The 19644-nt window shown below is 39.6% G+C and overlaps 1 protein-coding gene, 1 long non-coding RNA gene and 1 other non-coding gene across 3 annotated transcripts in view; 1 reads left to right on the forward strand and 2 right to left on the reverse strand.

The window, feature by feature from the left end:
- Positions 1-10255, forward strand: LOC132524101 (uncharacterized). Its single transcript, XR_009541792.1, has 3 exons — positions 1-90; positions 8445-8527; positions 10158-10255. It is a non-coding gene; the product is annotated as an uncharacterized LOC132524101 (long non-coding RNA).
- LOC132525003 (U6 spliceosomal RNA) lies at positions 3055-3161 on the reverse strand. The gene has a single exon (XR_009542138.1). It is a non-coding gene; the product is annotated as a U6 spliceosomal RNA (small nuclear RNA).
- WEE2 (WEE2 oocyte meiosis inhibiting kinase) overlaps positions 6596-19644 on the reverse strand; it is a 21967-nt gene continuing 8918 nt past the window's right edge. Inside the window, exons 4-11 of the mRNA XM_060155943.1 lie at positions 19280-19452; positions 17589-17710; positions 12085-12231; positions 11313-11420; positions 11095-11180; positions 10167-10337; positions 8377-8519; positions 6596-6752 (exon numbers count right to left, since the gene is read on the reverse strand). Of these exons, the coding sequence (XP_060011926.1) occupies positions 6596-6752; positions 8377-8519; positions 10167-10337; positions 11095-11180; positions 11313-11420; positions 12085-12231; positions 17589-17710; positions 19280-19452 (1107 nt within the window). The remainder of the gene's footprint in view (positions 6753-8376; positions 8520-10166; positions 10338-11094; positions 11181-11312; positions 11421-12084; positions 12232-17588; positions 17711-19279; positions 19453-19644) is intronic.

Consider the following 19644-nt stretch of genomic DNA (forward strand, 5'->3'; position numbering starts at 1 on the left):
CGCCGCGGGAAGCACGCCCCCTTAACGCGGTGGTTCCGAGAGCTTCCTTCTGGGCGGAAGCGAATGAGTCAACGCCGCCAAGTGGTTCAGGTAACCTATTTGCAAGTTTGTAGCGAAATGAAATTACTATTTGAAGAGGTTCCCGGCCCGGGACTCGTCAGGGTGGACCAAACAAAGGCTAGCTGCGCCTCTGGAAAAAACTAGAAAGGTTCGGGCCTCCAAAAACAAGAAGAAAAAAACAAAACAACAACAACAAAAACAAACAAACAAAAAACGGAAAAAGTAGAGAAAGAGCCGAAAGCGCAAAATTTAAGGATCACCAAAAAAATGGGAATCAAAATAAATAGTAATGCAATGTTTTCAAAAGTCAGAATTAAGGCAAAAAACTCGTGAATAAAATATGAAAAATTTTATTAAATACAGTATCTGAGCCAGATAGGATCCTAAGTCACCAGGAAAAACGTGTGCCCCTATATACAAGTTTTTATGTATTTAAAAAAAACTTTACAAGAACATTAAAGTACTTGAAGAAATATTGAACATCTGAAAATTAGGTGTGTTAAAACTAACAACGTTGCTTTAAGTTTAAATATTTTGCTTTTACCAAAAACATAATTTTACCTTCCTGGCTTTAATAGAAGTAAACTGACTGATAGTATTTTCAAAATCTACTTCTTTGCTTACTTTATTTCCAATTGCAAGAGTTGCTGTGCCTGATCATTTTTCCTGAGGAAGTGGCATTAACTTCAGCGTACTGAACTTGCCTTTATTTAGAATTCTGATATTTTGTTAATTGTGGATTTTTCATTAATTTTAATATCTTAAAATTATTGCATTAAAGTAGCATTAATCTTGAATGCTGGGTTTGTTGGCCCCCCCTTAAATTTTGTCTTGTTCCCCCTAATCCTGGCCTTGGTAAGGAAAAGGGGATTAGAGGCCCACAGACTGCAGAATACAGGCCAGAGGGAGCCTCCCCAGGTCTGTCCATCACCTGGTCCTGGCACTGTCCAGCTTCTAGAAAAGGTACCCTCCACATCATTCTAATAAGCAAATCTCCTCCTCAGGACCCTACTTAAAACCTTTCAATGGCCCATTCTTGCCCTAAAAGGAAAAAACACGAACTACTTCATGTGGTTTCCAACACATACCCTAACTCACTCTTAAGAGTATGACTTACTACTTGGTATATTTATTGACGCTTACCTCTGTTTTACTTCCACCTTCAAGATGTTTAGTCCTGGAAACATACGATGTTATGCTGCCTTCAGGTCTTGCACAGGCATTAATCATCCCACACTCCACTGTGTTACTACTGTAACATACCCTCTGATGATTTCCTATTTAAAAGTCCTATTTCCACTTGAGCTGTTGAGTCAAGTGAAAAACCAAATTCACCCTTTCCTTCAAAGCCAGTTTCCCCCTTCTAAGCTCCTTGTTTGTTTTAATGGTACCAAGATTCTCCCAGACTTGAAGTTTGGAATCATCTTTGACACATCTCACTGATCACCTACATCTGTTCATTCATATCCAATCACTTGGCCCTAAAAGTTCTACCTTCATTAGGCCACAGATCTCTCCCTCTTTCTTTCTGTTGACAAACACTTTGGGGTAAGCAGAAAGCACCACGCAAATTGAAAATAGACACACCTTTGGCAAACTTTTATAACCTTATGAATAACATCTCAGTGGAGAATCTGGGCTGATCTGAATTCTCTCTCAGACAGGAGTTACCAATACACGTTCTCCTTAGACTGTTGGCTGGAGAAAGTTGCAAGTGCTGTTTTCCTTGACAAAGAAAAACATATTAAGATGTATAATGTCATGGAAGAACAGAGTTAAAACATTTTCTTCTGTCATCAAATAGATCCTCCTTCACAATATGACAAACACTTCAGCATTGCTTTACTCTTCAGCATCAGAAATGTCCTTTCCACATACTTTCAAAATTCTCTACTCAAATCGTCTTTCCTTTGTTCTCCCATTTCACTTTCTTTACACACTCAGTCTATCTTGAATTAGAATTTAAATGCCCATGAAGGTGCCTCCTCTTCCCCATTGATTGTGAGCTCTTAGAGAATAGGGACCTTGTTGTGAATATCCAGTTGGCAATTATGCTTTAAACAAGAACAGGCCACAGGCCAGAACAGAGAAATAGAACCTAGAAGGATACTCAAATAGGCCTGAAATTAGAAAATTAAAAAAAGAAAAAGAATCTAGAAGAGTAGCTGAAATGTATTTTTTAATTAAACATACCACTTTTACAAGAATCTACAATTAGCATTTTGGTGAGGAATTCCTGAAACCTCTTCATGGTGTGCATATACCTGCACACATGCTAACATAATCATAAACTTTCTGTAGCTCATCCACAGACCCAGAAAGTACCTTCCCAATGCTGAGAAGTGGTGAAAGCATCATGGCTTTAATCAGTTACAATTACCCCTGGCAACAGTGGAATAATTCAGGGCTTTCATCCTTTACAAAGCTAGCTGAGAAAGAGACATGTCTATATGCCCAAGTCCACAAAGTTATCTTTGGCCTTGCCTTTTTTTTTCCTTATGATAACAGATCAATTTTAATTCTAGCACCTGCAGCTATACAAGGGTGTGCATTATAAACTTCATGGAACTGTTGTACACATTCGATAAAGTGACAACTGTGCAATACCACTTAGTATCTCAAAATCAGGAACGTACATTGGAATTGTTTAAACACAATCCACAGAATTAAACACAAAATCAGAAGTCATCCACAGTTATACTCATTGTCAATTAAATGTTTTATCACTTACTACTTGATATAACAGTCAATATCTAGTAGGGGATATCGGAAGTGATTTCAGATTCTCATCCTGTTGTACTCTGTTGGGAAGGTTTCTTGAGTAGCTATGTGACTGGCCAAAGGTGGGTACAACTAGGACCAGAAAAGCATGTAAGGTTCTACCACAGTTTCTGTAGTTTTCACTTTTTTTCCTTTGTCAGTGAAAAGTGAACAGTAAGAATTAAATACTTATCTTTACATATATACATGGTATGCTGTGAAAGCATATCTGCTAAAAATATGGAACGCTTCACGAATTTGCGTGTCATCCTTGCACAGGGGCCATGCTAATCTTCTCTGTACCGCTCCAATTTTAGTATATGTGCTGCCAAAGCGAGCACTGGCCTTGCCTTTTTTTCCCCCCTAAATTAAAAAAAGTCTCAGCTATAGGCATCAAGTGGTAGAGACCAGGGTTGGCAATGCTTTCTCACAGATAGGAAGCTTTGGACAATTTCAGTGCTGTAGAAGAACATTTTTTAGATATTTAAATCAAGTTTTCACTTTGCTTTTAAATCAGTTTTTCCTCAAGCCTCATAACTATTGGAAAATTACAGCACTTATTACTTAAACTGATTACTATCACGTTTTACATTGATTCAAAAGCAATTTTAGCAATACTCCATAGTTACTATGGCTATTTTTTTGGTAAATTTTTTTTGAATTTTTGAATTTTATTTATTTTTTTATACAGCAGGTTCTTATTAGTTATCCATTTTATACACATCAGTGTATACATGTCAATCCCAATCTCCCAATTCATCCCACCACCACCACCATCCCCACCATTTTCCCCCTTTGGTGTCCATGTTTGTTCTCTACATCTCTGTCTATTTCTGCCCTGCAAACCAGTTCATCTGTACCATTTTTCTAGGTTCCACATATATGCGTTAAGATACGATATTTGTTTTTCTCTTTCTGACTTACTTCACTCTGTATGACAGTCTCTAGATCCATCTACGTCTCTACAAATGACCCAATTTCGTTCCTTTTTGTGGCTGAGTAATATTCCATTGTATATATGTACCACATCTTCTTTATCCATTCATCTGTCGATGGGCATTTAGGTTGCTTCCATGACCTGGCTATTGTAAATAGTGCTGCAATGAACATTGGGGTGCATGTGTCTTTTTGAATTATGCTTTTCTCTGGGTATATGCCCAGTAGTGGGATTGCTGGTTCGTATGATAGTTCTATTTTTAGTTTTTTAAGGAACCTCCATACTGTTCTCCATAGTGTTCTTCCATTCCCACCAACAGTGCAAGAGAGTTCCCTTTTCTCCACACCCTCTCCAGCATTTGTTATTTGTAGATTTTCTGATGATGCCCATTCTAACTGGTGTGAGGTGATACCTCATTGTAGTTTTGATTTGCATTTTGTTAAATTTTTTAAAAAACTCAACCTGACAGTTTTTATGCAATTCAAGATTGACAGTATGGTTCATACAGAGATTTTTAAGATACCTAACTGTTCAGGCTGAAATGTTGACATTTAACTTTCAGCGTTCATCTTTCTACAGTTTTAGATAGATAGCTTCTATAAATAGAAGCTTCTCTAAATTGGTAGATGTGTTAGAGCTTAGTAAAGCACAGTAGTATTTCTTTATAAGATTTCTTTAACTCAAGATTGTCTGTTGGCGCCTTAACGTCAGTGTTCATGTTTAAGAAACAGAACTTCATGACTGAGGATGGAGTTTCTCACTGAGGCCAGGGGTCAACTTCCAACTGAAATGGAAGGGATTAAATTCCGAACCCACTGAGGATCCAGTCCCTCTCACACTCAGTGTCTGTGCAGCTGCCTGCTCTTTTGGTGACTTCCTGCTACTGTGGAGCCCAGCAGAGAGAAATGGAGAGAGACCAACAGTCTGGCATCGGGTCCATTCAGGTGCTAGAACAATCTTTGAGGAACGTAGTAGAGAAGGGGTCATAGGCCCTAATAGTAGTTGTCAATGCCTGAGAAGAAAAGTGTAACCACAGAATTGTGGGCTATACATTGCATACTCTTAATAACATACCTGCTTATAAATCGTAAAGTGTGGTTGACCTTGCAGCACTGTACCACAAGGGACATGGCTGGTGTCAGGGAGGCAAGAGATAAATTAACTCAGTTTTAAAACCTGAATAATCAATTATACTCCAATATAAAAAAATTAAAATTAAAACAAAATACTTAAGAGTACAGGGGAAAAAAAAAACCTGAATAAAGACTCATTTTTTTAAATGTCAATGGGCAATACAGAGCACTATACCCCACTTAATTGCAAGGAAGAAATTGCTACTCCAAAACAGAGGAATGATGTGATGGTTTGTTCAATGATTTATTCAATTTGTTTGTTTGTTTGTTTTGCGGTACGTGGGCCTCTCACCATTGTGGCCTCTCCCGTTGCGGAGCACAGGCTCCAGACGCACAGGCCCAGCGGCCATGGCTCACGGGCCCAGCCGCTCCGCAGCATGTGGGATCCTCCCGGACTGGGGCACGAACCCGTGTCCCCTGCATCGTCAGGCGGACTCCCAACCACTGCGCCACCAGGGGGGCCCGATTCATTCAATTTTAAAAACTTCTTAATTTGCTTTTAAAAATTAAGGGAAAAGAAGAAAACAAGGCAGCCAAAAAGCCTACGAGCCATGAAGAGGCTAATGTCATCAATATGACACAACTAGGAGTTCTCAAATGCCTTTACGACCAACATTATTTTGTATCATAGCTTGGCCATTATTAGCTTTTAGGGCCGTGAAGCTGGGCCTTAAAGCCAAGACCTGTTAGTACCAGCCTATTGGATTCTCTCTCCTATCTACTCATGGTTTCCAACATAAATTTCGTATTCTTTGTTAGTTGCATATTTATAAAGACGAGTGCTTTACTCATATTTGGCTTTGGACAAGATAAAAACCTTTATTTACAAACATTCTAGTCCTTTAAAAATATATATACAGAGTAAAGGATTTGGATAAAATAAGTTAAATCACAGGAAGCAAAGCCACGTCTGTTAAAATCAAGGAGAAATTGGTGACAGCCAGAGAATCAAAACCAGTTATAACAGTTACAAGAGGCTCAAAGCAAATAGATTGAGGGACAACAAACCACATCAAATTTCCCTTGAACCCTCTACCCAGTGGCTTTGTTCCACAAGTTCATAGCCAGCTCAGAAATGTGAAGTTATGTAGAGTCTTATTTCTACCCACTTCGTATGGTGGTGAAGTCATTAACTTAATAAATACAACATCAGAGAAAGGGGTTGGCTCCATTCAGAGAATGCAGTAGGAAAACTACTTGCTCAAAGTGGCTGAAAATTCCTTGAGGAATAAATTCATCTAACCTGGGAAAGGTTGTTGAAATCCAGGCACACTTTCTTGTAAGCTGTTACCTCAACTCAAAACCAAATTGAATTCCTTTCTGTTTGCCCGGAGAGTCCCTGGGATCCTTGATAGGTAGGTAGGCAGCCTCATAGCCCACAGGCTGCACAAAGGGCTGCTTTCAGTTCGGAGGTCCATGCTTTCCCGTTGCGCACCAACAAATCTGAGAAGTGAACGAACTGTTGGCAGGTGGTGTTAGGAATGTAGCAAGAGAGAAGAGAAATGGCTACCAATGATAATACCTACGACCATTGCTGCTAGGAAGTCTTGATAGCTGTAGGATCGTGGCTGAAAATGCTAAATTAGGAGTGGCTTTTGAAATCTTTGGGCACCCAAGTCCGTTAGTTTCTCCCTTTACAAGAGAAAGGTTGACACAGTCGGCATCTATTTGGGGGATAAAAGGTGAGTTGGTGTGAAAGGAGTTCTTATGGGGAAGACTGCCCCCAGGTGAAACTTGAAGACTTGGCACTCTTTCCTCCCACCAGGCGTTTGGTGCTTCTTGATCCCGTGGGGGTCCCAGAGACCCCAGGGACACTGTGGCATTCCTTGGGGGACTGGGCCTGCTGGGCTTCTTTCAGTTCCCTGGAATTAAAGAGGAAAAATGTACGTTACTTAGTCCTAAATTAGAGATAATATTTATGATCAAAACTGATATAGATGTGGCATGGACATACATACACTACCAAATGTAAAATAGATAGCTAGTGGGAAGCAGCCACATAGCACAGGGAGATCGGCTCGGTGCTTTGTGACAACCTAGAGGGGTGGGATAGGGAGGATGGGAGGGAGGGAGACGCAAGAGGGAGGAGATATGGGGATATATGTATGTGTATAGCTGATTCACTTTGTTATAAAGCAGAAACTAACACACCATCGTAAAGTAATTATACTCCAATAAAGATGTTTAAAAAAAATTAAAATATTCTAAAAAGTGAAAAAAAAACTGATAGAGATTTTTCTTTTTATTTCAGTATTTATAGAAACAAGACTGAATTATACACGGAATAGAAAATTAGCTCTTGTGATTATCTTTAAAAATGGCTACTTCACACATGCCTCAACACACAGCAGGCTTGGCTTACTGAATTCTACTGATTGGGGCATAAATGGTCTTTAAAATTAAAGAAAAATAAGAGAACAACTCTAGAGGCTATATATGAAAGCTCCAGGGGTCCGTGAAGCGCAGCCCATGGGTCAAATCTGGCCTGCCATCTGTTTCTGTAAATAAAGTCTTACTGGAACTCAGCCATTCCCATTCATTTGTATACGGTCTATGGCCACTTTCACATCACTCCAATAGAGTTGAGTCATTGCAGCTAAGATCATATGGCCCACAAAGGGTGAAATACTATCTTGTTCTTACAGAAAAGTATGCCAACCCCTGGTCTAGACAATTTCAAAAAGCAAAAAATTATTGAGTTGCTTATTAGGAAGGATTACCTGACTAAAGGCTCAGTTAGAGCTTCCACAACTCATTGCCAAGGGGGACTTTTCAAACTAATCATTTTAAGATGGGTTGTGCAGCCAAAAGAAACTGGACCTCTAAGTTTATTCTAGACAAGGACCATTTCTCATCTGCTTTTATATTTTCAACAGTTCACAGTATGTAATAATTACTTTAAAATGCCTTCAGAACCGTGCTCAAACACCACTTCCTGACCTTTATAATACCAAGCCCACCCTATTTAATTAATTAATTTGTTAAATGAAGGAATAGGTTAATAAATAAATGCATGCATGAATACAAGCTTACATGCGTAAGTAATAGGACTGCTTCCTTTGGCTTGGAAAAATACCTCTTTCTCTAAACATTTGCCAAGACAGAATATCTGCCTGCCCCCAAGATTTAATGGATTTCTAATAGATATCTTCCCTCTTTAACTATGGTTATCTTATATCAGGTGATCATCCACCAGTTACTTTAAAACTCTGGTCACTCAGAATCCTGCTAATTTTTCTTTACCAGTTGTATTTCCTTGTATTCATTTGCATTGACTGGAATTTTCTCTCTCAAGCCGTCTAGTCACGGAGCATCCAGCCCCTTGTTACAAAGGGCCCCATGCTACTAGCCTCCTTGTGGGCAGGGGCCCCTGTGTCATACTGTTGGATTCCACTCGAATCCATAGAGAAGACACATCAGACCAGTCATGTCACTGTGAGTAGTACATCAATAGATTCTTTCTCAACTCCAGCATCCAAAATCTACCTTTCCAGTGTGGCTGTCTTGAACTTTTCCAAGTTCAACTGCTGCTGAAGCTCTTCTGTTTTCCCCAGGGAGGGACAGAGAACTCGACTTTTGGCCAGAGCTGCTGCAGAAGGTCTCTCTGCTGGATCGGGGTGGATCATGTTCTGATGAGGTAGGACCAAAGAGGAGGAAATAGAACCTTCACTGTTGAGAAAAATCTCCCCACCCAAGACAACTCCAACCCAGCTTCTGCCGGTGGATTTTGTGAAACTCGCTTCTCCTTTGTGCAAAGGGAAGAAATAAATGAAAACTTAGCTCCATCTGGGACAGGAATATCATCCTTATCTGGTAGCATCAGTCATCCATACCTTTGAGTTGTCCTTAAGTAGCATATTTTAGAGCTGGATGAATGATGAACCAGCTTAATTGCCTTAATTTTAAGCAGGAAGAAACTGAGGTCCTGAGATAGAAAGTGGCTTGTCTCAGTTATTGACAGGCCCAAGACTAAAACTCGGGTTACCCAACTGCTAGTTCAGCTCACTTTCTACCATAACGTGCTCATTTTTCACTTAAAATTAATTAAGGATATCCCACCATGACAGTATTCCTACAGCATTTATCTTCAGGTAGAGGATGTGTATAGCCTAAAATGACTGGAATACAGTTGAAAGTACCTAATATATGGAAATTAGTAGTGTTGAATAATGAAGAAAACACTGACCCTTCCATTTGGGGAGCAACATTCAGAGCCAGCTCCACCACTTATTATGTAGCCTTGAGCAAATCACGTACCTTTGCTGAAACTCAGTCTCTCTTTCCTATATTTAGGATAGCGATATTCACCTTCTGGGCTATTGTGAGAATTAAATGATTTCACATATGCGTATTACCTAGCACAGGGACAGCAGTGAGGTACTCAGTTAGAATCAACTAAATCTAAGAGCAATTTACACATAGAAATAGGTGATTAGGCTATGAACAGAAGACCACTGTGAGGAAAGGTTTGCCTTCTTTCAGGAAAGCAGAAGTGAGGAAGGACAAGTTTGGAACTAAATTTGAAGTGTTCAGGTAAACTGAAACTCAAATTTAATCTCCAAGAGAGCAGATATTTCTAAGGCTATTTTAGGGATTCTAACCAATCCTGTTCCTTAAGCTATGAAGTAAGGCTTACATATACATTGCTTTTCTAGTATAATTCTAGCTTCTTGACAGTGTAAGTATTCTTGTACCTCTCTTTGTTTCAACATAATACCTTCTTTTCCTTGTCCCTTCACATAGTCAGGTATCATTAAGGACAAGGAACGCATAGATTCCTAAATTAACATTATGCCTTTCTTCTGCTCAAATAACTGGTGGGATTGTCAGTTATCCATCAATAAAGTAACTTCTATTTCCTCTATACAAGCAAAATTCAGTTTTTTGAGTAACATCACTGTTACCATTGACTGTAGTTAAAACCCTGACATAGGAGCCTAAGAGCAGGTTTGATTCTGGAATTAATCAATTATCGAAAGTGAAATACAAGTCAAGGAACTGCTCTGAGTCTTGGTTTCCTCATCTGCCCACCTCACGGGGTTATTAGGAAGGGTAAATGAAAAATACAATAGGAGTTTTAAACTATAACAAAAGGTTTTCATGATATGCTCTAAGTTTCCTAGAGAACCTTTCAGTCTGTCCTGTTTTTCTGGGCTTCCTAGTCATGCTTCCCTGCTGTCAATGGCACCATCATTTCCCTTTTCCCACCTACTTGCCATTACATTTTTTAAAAAACAGACATTTCCATCCTCTCTTCATTTCATTAGAGACACCACCTTGAGTAGTTGGTGAAATTCTTTGGAGAGCTCCTGAGGAATGTCTGGAAGATTCCCCTCACGGATGTGATGCCACGCAGCCCCATTGGTAGGTAATGACTCTGCTCCCGCAGCCACTGCAATGGTCAATCCCAAGGCAAATATGTCTGCTTTAGGAAGGTGCTGATAATTCTTCAAAACAGAAGACAGGAAGGCCGGTTAGTTCGCCAAGTGAAGGGAGTCTAGACTAAAACACAACTGGTAAGAGAGATTCATTTGAATGCACATGAACTTAAACAGACGCAGTGGGCAAGGTTATATCTGCTGTGGTTAGTGGTCTATCTCTAGGGAAGATAGTGGTCTATCTCAGGGCACAAATCCACTTGATTAGCACTGCCCTGCCCCAAAGAGTCTGAGGCAGAATCTCAGCGCCATTTTGCTCTCTCAGGCTCAAAGAGGCTTGAAGCATAGATTGTCTGATCACAGATAGGAAAGACTCCTCTTTTTCCCCGATTTTTATCCTGTAGAAAGTTATATCCTTCCTAGGCCAGACTCACAGACATCTTAGAAGGTGAGCAATAACTGAAGGTCATTCCAATGACCAAAGCTGGAGGTGCTATCAAAAGGATAGTAGCATGATAAAGATGGGTTCAACCAATAACAGCTTCCTTTCTACTAGGAAATCCGTAAATTTAAGAATTCTAAGAAGTAGAAAGGACCTTCACGAAAAACAGTAAAAATTTTGATTAATCCATGTTTGAGCCAGCTTTCCCCACGCTTTTTTTGCAAAAGTTTCTCTCCTATCTTTGGTCTCCATTCTGGATAGAAAAAGGATAATATAAATTTAAATTATAAATATATACTTTTCATTTCCTGCACTGTCAACATTCATTTGAAACTCAAAATGTTCAATGGATTATAAAATACCCTCCATTTCCCTAATCTATACCTCTTGCAAAATCTCATTAGCCAGGAAGCGACTATCTCCCTCTTCCACTTTGGGCTTGCTTATTGATGTCACATGACCCAAGTCACCTAAAAAAAGAAAAAAAGAAATAGAGTGCTTTAAAAGCATGTCTTTCTTAAAACTGGAATAAATGGAGTAGAGTCATCAGCATAAATTTTATAGGATAATAGTATACCAATCAGGTTACAAGACAGACTCACCAATTTTATACATCACATTGGCAGAGAGAAACCAATCAGCTTCATTTTCAATCTCTTCTGGGACTACTGGAGAGTCACTTTGCATCTTATGACATATGAAGATGTTACCTGAAAAAATACAGAATTGTCGTTAAGTAATGAATCCTAAACTTTTTCACCCGAGATTCTTTTCTGTAAATAACATTTCAGTCACCCTCCTTTTCTGTGTGCATGTAACAAGACTACCAAGGTTTCTTTTCTTCCATGGAATCTCTCACACTACTTCTGAACAGCTGAGTGATTGATAATACCTATTTCAGTGAAACTTAAACCTCAAACATACTCCATCCTCTGAAGAGGCTGGTGGCCTCAAAACAAAGAAATAATCAAAACCACAGAATAGTAACAACATTTCCTCACATTTCACATTAATGAGTGCCTAAACCATTCATTTCTGCTCACTTCGATCAGGGCTGAGTTAGAAAGAGTAGAGCACTAGCTGTAAAAAGTCAGGATGCAGCCAATATGCTGTCACTTATCTATGCGGTAAATTAAACACTTATTTTCATACTTTTGCTTCACTATCTGGGAGTCCTTACTCTCTGTCCTCTAGGCCCGGGGGGAAATGGTTAAAGCTCTTTAACTGAAATTTGGGCAGGGGAGGGGGAAAGGGGAACTGATGAAAGGGATTCTGCCAGCAAACAGCATCTTTGACACTTGATAGACACGCAGGCACAGATTCTGACAACAGTGGGGAAAGAACTAAATACGGCCAGAGGAGAGCTGTACTGACTAGGTTTGATGTCCAGGTGTGCCATGCCAGAGTTGTGGATGTACTTAAGCCCAAGGGAAATCTGTAGAAGGATGTCTTTGAGTTTGCACTCTTGGAAATGATTGCCAGACTTTGCGTTTTCAGATATAGCAGCTTGCAAGCTCCCACCTGGGAAAGAAAAACAGAGAGTAGCCCCGCAAAATGAGAGAAAAGGTATGAATCTTATAAATGAAAGCATAGTACGTATTCAATAAATTCCTCATGAGTGAACGCAGTCCAGCAAGTATAAACTGCTTCAGTGTCAGTCTGAAACATAAGATCTGATCCCTGTCTATACCACAGACATACTGGAAAGAGGAGTTAAGGGCCTTTAAAGAGGAAAAGAAAATGCCATATCCTAGGTATCCAATATGTGGCCCTATTGCTTTGAGTATGCCCCAACTAACATTTTAAAAGCTTTACCTAGTTATTAACCAGAAGGCCAATCAGGCCTAGTCATGTAGCTACTATGGTGTTGATGAATAATTCCATGTTGGTATCAAGTTAGTAATTATAGGCCATTAGTAATTTTAATGTAATTGGCTTCAAGTTTCATTCCATTAAAATATATATCATGAGGGCTTCCCTGGTGGCGCAGTGGTTGAGAGTCCGCCTGCCGATGCAGGGGACACAGGTTCGTGCCCCAGTCCAGGAAGATCCCACATGCTGCAGAGCAGCTGGGCCCATGAGCCATGGCCGCTGAGCCTGCGCGTCCGGAGCCTGTGCTCCGCAACGGGAGAGGCCACAATGGTGAGAGGCCCACACACCGCAAAAAAAAAAAAAAAAAAAAAATATATATATATATATATATATATATCATGAAATAAGAACATGTAATGATTGCTGACCCAAGGAAAATATAAAACCTCCATATACACCTAAACCCTATTTGAGCCACCGTGTTTGTATATCAACTATTTATCATTGTTATCAATAAAAAGATAAGGCCCCGGCTCATCTGACTACCTGATCTTAGATGCTCCTATCCTAAGTTATTAGAATGCTTCTGAACCCTTTGTTTCATTAATTAGCATTTGTTGGCAGCCTCTTCAGTCGAATTAGAGACTCCTGGGACCCCCTGTCAGAAAGCCCACAGCTCCACCCTCCAAGTATATATCAGAACAGGAGGATCTGAGATGGTAACTGTACTTTTAAGGAAATCGATACTTTAAAGTATCTATGTGAAACTGAATTTAAAGCTTGAGCTGCCATGTCAAAATAAGTTCAGAAAGGAGAATTCAGCCCCTTTCAGAAACACAAAAAGGGCTAAAGTAAAGGTTTTTTTTTTCCCCCCTGGGAGTCTTCTGAGAAAAGAATTTATGGAATGTCAGAGACATTAATTAGAAAGGAAGAATAAGTAAAGAAAGAGTGCGTTGTGCTTGTTAAAAGTGCAGTCACCTCAATACTAAGTTTGCGGATAAGGTTATGAGCTGCGACAAAGCCCCCGGGTCCCCACTAGCCCCGGTGTTCTTCTAGGACAGGGTCCACAGCTCATTCATCTTCACTGTGCCAAGGTCTGGCATGTAATAAGTATTTTCTGAACTGAATGTCTACTCTGGTAACAGAGGGAAAAGAAAGGCTGAGTCAAGGACCCTATGAAAGGTAGGGAAAGAAAGAAGCATCCTAGGTTACTTAGGATCCACTTAATATGTTCCTTTAGATTATAAGCAGAGGTATTTCTAATCCCCTGAAGAGCTGCAGATATTTAGTAAGGGTAACTAGACCAGTACTAGCAGCACTTTTAGTTACTTAGAATCTCTACAGGTAATATTAAAGATAGCCAAGAGGTAATTAGAAGAGTAGAAGTTACTGGAAAGTACTCGTTTGTAAGACTGTATTAGAATATCCTCATTTTGCTAGAGCTAAACCTGGTCGTCCACACACTCTTATAGAAGAGCATAGTTAACTGTTCTTTACTAAATAGTATTAACAAGGAAGTATGTGTTTATAGACATAGCAATACTGAATGAACTGTAAACTTAATCCCTCCTAATCTCACCCAGCTGCACTGGAGCCTTAACTCTGTAACCCAAGGTACCCCCTGGAGTTGGCTCCTGCCAGCATGGTGCCCTAGGAGGAAACAGCCAGCTCCTGGCAGCTCTTTTCAAACCACCTTTATGAGATGAGTTGCTGAATTCCTTCCTCTAGATAAAATAAAGATACTCACCCTACTTGGCAGGAAAAAAAAAACTTAAGAAAAACATATCCATGTTTTCCTGTCTGCTCGTGAGGCCTAACAGATACCGAAACAAATAAATAGCAAATGCCTTCCAACAATGAAATGCAAAAAGTAGGCCAACGACTCAACAGGATATTGTGTTCATACATCTGTATTCTCACAATCTTGATTTTAGGTTGCCACCAACAACACAAAGCATATTTTTCTGCTGGTAAAGTTGTTCCTTATTTGGTGGAAAAATATAACCAGTATTCATGGTGTTCCACAGAAGACACAGACTTCTGAATGTCACGTCACTTGAGCAAGTATGAGAACCACCATTCTAGGGGAACATGCCCTGTAAAACTTCTGTGACAGAGACGTCAAAAGAAAATACTGCCTTTAGGGAGAGATTAATCATCCAGTCCTGAATCGGTTAGAATCCTGGTTGTTGCAGAATCAGCCTGCTACCGGAAAACCTTCAGATTTCTGAGGCTGGCCCAGAGGTGGCTTGTAGGGGATTTTGGCTAGGGTGTCAGAGAAGCAGGGAACTTTTGATTAGTTCAGGGTTCAGGAGAGACAGGAGGGGAAATCAGATGACTGTTAGCCTCTAATAGTTAAAATCTAAGTTATCAAAATCATCTAACTTATAATCAGAGTTAACACCATAAGAGTACATGTTCCAGCCAGACTGCTATGAGAGGCTAGGGGTGAGGGGTAAGGGTGGGCATGGGGAAACAGGGCATAAGGATGAAGAGGTGAGAAAGAGGGAGAGGATGCAGTGGGGAGGGAGTGGGAAGAATGCGGCACCGACTACTCCGCTACGTTACACATACTTTGGGCTTATTATCCTTTACTTAGAGCCATCAGGCAAAGTCTCAACATGGATTATCCTTAACTACAAACAAGTATAAGGGCATGCTTTATTTTCCATGACCAGTTCACATATGAAAGGTTCAATGTATGTGAATTACATTTTGCTAAATCACAGTCCCATTTTAACTGGCAAGCGTTGAGTGAAGCTGGTGAACCTCCGTGATGAACAAACAATGATTCCCCATAATCTATCCCATCTAGTCAGACTCACTGCCTGGCTTTCACGGCTCACTGCAGTCTTCCCACCCTTTACCTTGCTGATCTTATTTCCTCCTGTAGGGTCACCTCAGGCCTGTTAGTCTCCTTAGCATCTGCTAGGCCAGACCCTTCCCAGCACGGTGCTCTTAGCCTGCCTGCTGTTCCCCTAACTGGGTGGTCTTCCTTCTCCTTGCCTAAACTCTAGTAATCCTTCTGCAAGGTTTCATTCAAGTCTTACCTCCTTTATGAGATTTTCTCCGGATATGCTAATGACAAGTATTATCAAGTTCTTACTATGTATTGGGACTTGATATTGTGCTACCATTTGACATAGATTGCTGCTAATTTTCAAACTACTCCCTTAGGTAAATATTACTGTCTCTTTACTCATTGAGATTAAATGACAGCCCAGTGATCCTACAACTACTATGTGACAGAGCTGGGTTTTGAAGCCAGGTCTGCCTGACTTTAAAGCCCAGGCCCATCCCACCACACTCCCTCTTGTTCACATTCATCCTCTCTGAACGCTTTGTATCCACAGTTGTACCATATGGCTTTGCATCAGATTGTCTCTTTTGTATTCATTTTAACAGAGGAGATGGAATAAAGCTCCTCGAAGATAAGGACTTACTTACCTTATCTCACTCTACAGTATTTCTCACCCTAGAGCTTAATACAGGGTCGAGCCTATAGAAGGTATTGAAATGTTGAAAAGAATTAGAAGATGATTTGTAATAGATCACTTCATCTTATTCTTTTTGAAAATTTGAAACTTTTACATTGCCCCAGTTAAAATTTACATTGCCTGCAGGTTAAAATTAGTTGTGTTTCCCTTTATTAATTTTTTAATTTGATATTCTCTTTGTTAGTAGCTAAATGTCATGGAAATAAAATCAATCTTCTTTATAGAGAGAGGGAAGAGAGAAAAAGAATAGGGAATCTCAGGTTATGATAAGAGGAAATTAAGAAGAGAAGATGATAAGAAAGTCTCAACCTCTCAATCACAAGTATAATGAAAGGGTCCATTTTTTAATCCCAAAGAAACTATTAGAAAAAGAGATTTGGGGTGAGCTTATTAAGGAAGAAAACTCATGAAGTTCACAGGTAAGGCTATGAGAAAATCAGGCTCTAAGGAAACAATAAGGGAAATGCCAAATCATTATTTTATAGGATATGTCTTCTATACCATTTTCTATGTTTTTAGCAACTCATAATGTTATTTACTAACCTACTTATAAAATCAATCATGTATACGGTGATGAAGCTTTATCAGTGATCACTGCCCTCAAAAGCCAGGCTGGACATACATACTCAGGGCTATCCAGTGGTCATCAAACTTACCCAAAGACAGACTGTACTATTAAAGAAGCACAGGGTGGGTGTACATGTTGTGGGGGGGATGCCGTTATCCAATATTACTGTGGCTAAAATATGGATTGTAAAATATGGATGCATCCTAAAATGATGGCAAGCTTCTATTCAACTGGTAGCACTTTTCTACTTTACCACCGAACATTTTGATGAAAATGTATTTCCGAGAATAACAATACACAACTACTGTTATGTCACCCCTTAATCATAGATTAGAAATATTAATCATGGATTAGAAATATGTTAATCCGAAGGACCACTCTTTATAATTTAAGTAGCCCAGGAAAAAAAAAGGTTTTACTGGTTACGGTGTATATATGGTCCTGAAGGATCTAGGAGAATATATCTGAGGTCACTAAGTTTCAGTCCCAGCACCCCACCCCATGCCCTTACTCTTCTGAGAATACTTAAAGCTCAAAGGTCAGAAGCAGCAAGAAACATGAACAATCCCCAAACACAGGAATCCACTTCAAAGTTAACCAGAAGTTGGCTATATAAGTTTACCACTCCTTCCCCGAAATCGTAGGGACTATGGCTTACATCTTTTAGAATACCTAGTAAATGGTAAAAGGATGATTTACCATTCAAACCACCAGGGTGAAAGTTTTCTCTTTAAGTATTAACTAAAGTGTGAAGGATGTGATAGCTTCTGTGTATTAGCTGTGCATCAGCTTTGAAAGAAACACATAACAGCATAAGCCTGAAATTCCTTTGCAGCTCAACTCATTTTCTCCAGCTGTCTGTTTCCAAACAAAACAGTAGTACAGACTTTTAGGTATGACTCTAATATACCTGCCATAAGCTACAAGAAGGAGGCAGAGATTTTTTTCTGAAGACTTAAAAGTTCATCTCCCTCTCCATAGATATGAGACCACGTACTTACCATTACAGTATTCATTCTGAATGACCATGTGGTCATCTTCTGCCCATGCAGAGTAGTAACGTACCACATGGGGGTGATGCCCAAGCACCGCATGAGCATAAACTTCATGCATAGCCAAATTCCTAAGAGACGGAAAAGCACTGAGAAAACAGAATCAAGATAATAGACATACAAAGGCTTTTAAAAGACAAGCTCTGAGGCATTACTAACAACGGCAGAACATTTACTGAGTGTTCACTGCTTGCTTACTATTTTATCACATTTAATGTTTGTAATGCCTCAGTATGATATAGTGGCAAGGATTAAGGCTTTAGAAAGTTAAGTGACTGACCCAAAGTCAAGCTGGTGATAGTAGATCTAAGACCAGAACCTTGGTTGTCCTGGACCAAAGTCCATGGTTTTTTGATTGAACATGACATATGTAGAGAGGAATCTTAGGTGGTTATTACCTCAGCAGCAGACCTGCTTTGATTCTTTTTTTTTTTTAAATAAATAAATAAATTTATTTATTTATTTATTTATGGCTGCATTGGGTCTTCACTGCTGTGCACGGGCTTTCTTTAGTTGTGGTGAGCGGGGGCTACTCTTTGTTGCAGTGGGCGGGCTTCTCATTGTCGTGGCTTCTCTTGTTGCAGAGCACGGGCTCTAGGCGCACAGGCTTCAGTAGTTGTGGCACGTGGGCTCAGTAGTTATGGCTTGTGGGCTCTAGAGCTCAGGCTCAGTAGTTGTGGTGCACGGGCTTAGTTGCTCCACGGCATGTGGGATCTTCCCAGGCCAGGGCTCGAACCCATGTCCCTGCATTGGCAGGCGGATTCTTAACCACTGCGCCACCAGGGAAGCCCAGAGCTGCTTTGATTCTTATTTTCACTATATCACAATCTAAAAACCCTGATGGGCTTAAGAAGAAATGGACTTGATGGTGGATATTGTGATGGGACCTCTACCTTCCCTATGAAGGCTAAACGATCGTTATAGTCAATATTAAACTCAGCCAGTATGATGTAGTCACAGGGGCAATCTTGGGAGCAGATATTCATTATTCAATAGGAAATCCAACACACAAAAAGCAAACTATAGTACTTGATCAATTTCATTATTCAAATGAAGAATTCCAAAGACTGATGTCAGATTCAGCATTTTAGTATTATATTCCCCAGAGTTCATAAAAAGCAGTGGCTGAATCTGAAAATATTTGTTTTCCTTGTGGAAAGGAAGAACTCTTGAACATTTAGTTCTGGGAATGAAATTTAAATTTTTGTTAGTTTTTCCTTACTTACAAGGAAGGAAACTTTGAAACTTGACTATTGAATTTATTATTAATGCAAAGTAGAGATAACCAGTGAGTTAATAATAACTTGGTAATATTTCTGATGAACTAAACAGGCACCAGAAGATCATTCCATAAATCTATTTGTTAAAAAAAAACCAGTAAGATCAGTAGTAAAAGCCACAAGAACTACAAAAAAACAAAACAAAAACACAACATGATCCCAAATGCTCATGGTATATTTCAGGAAATAACTTATCTCTGATCTTGAAAATTCAGAAAGGTTATGAATGTGAGACAACTTTCAGTGGGTCGGGGGTGGGGGAGGTGATTAAAGAAATGTAGCAAATGACGTCAGTGCCCTGATTCAAAATGCTTTGACAAATCCAAGTGTGTATTTCTAGTACATTTAAAAGGTACTCACTCATCTGATGATCCTACCAAAGGTTTCGTGGAGCGTTTTATTGCATAAACACATCCATCCAGCCTCTTAATGCACTTGTAGACAGTACCAAATTCTCCAACCCCGATTTTTTCCACCTCCAAGAATTCTTTTTCATAGCGGGAAGCCATGTTGGTTTCTCGTAGAACACATCTCTGAAATATTTCAGTAAAAAAAATAATTCTCCCTAACATATTGTGAGAATAAAATTAAGGCATATTATTCCTAAATTTCTCTAAGTTTTCAAAAAGCCTTTTGAGGCAAATCCATCAATATTCTTGGTAGCAAATGCCTCTGCAACCCTGCCACAATTGCTGACTACCTTCTCTGTGTTCTTTATAACCTGT

The sequence above is a fragment of the Lagenorhynchus albirostris genome, chromosome 8 (assembly GCF_949774975.1).
Source record: "Lagenorhynchus albirostris chromosome 8, mLagAlb1.1, whole genome shotgun sequence".
NCBI classification, from domain to species: domain Eukaryota; kingdom Metazoa; phylum Chordata; class Mammalia; order Artiodactyla; family Delphinidae; genus Lagenorhynchus; species Lagenorhynchus albirostris.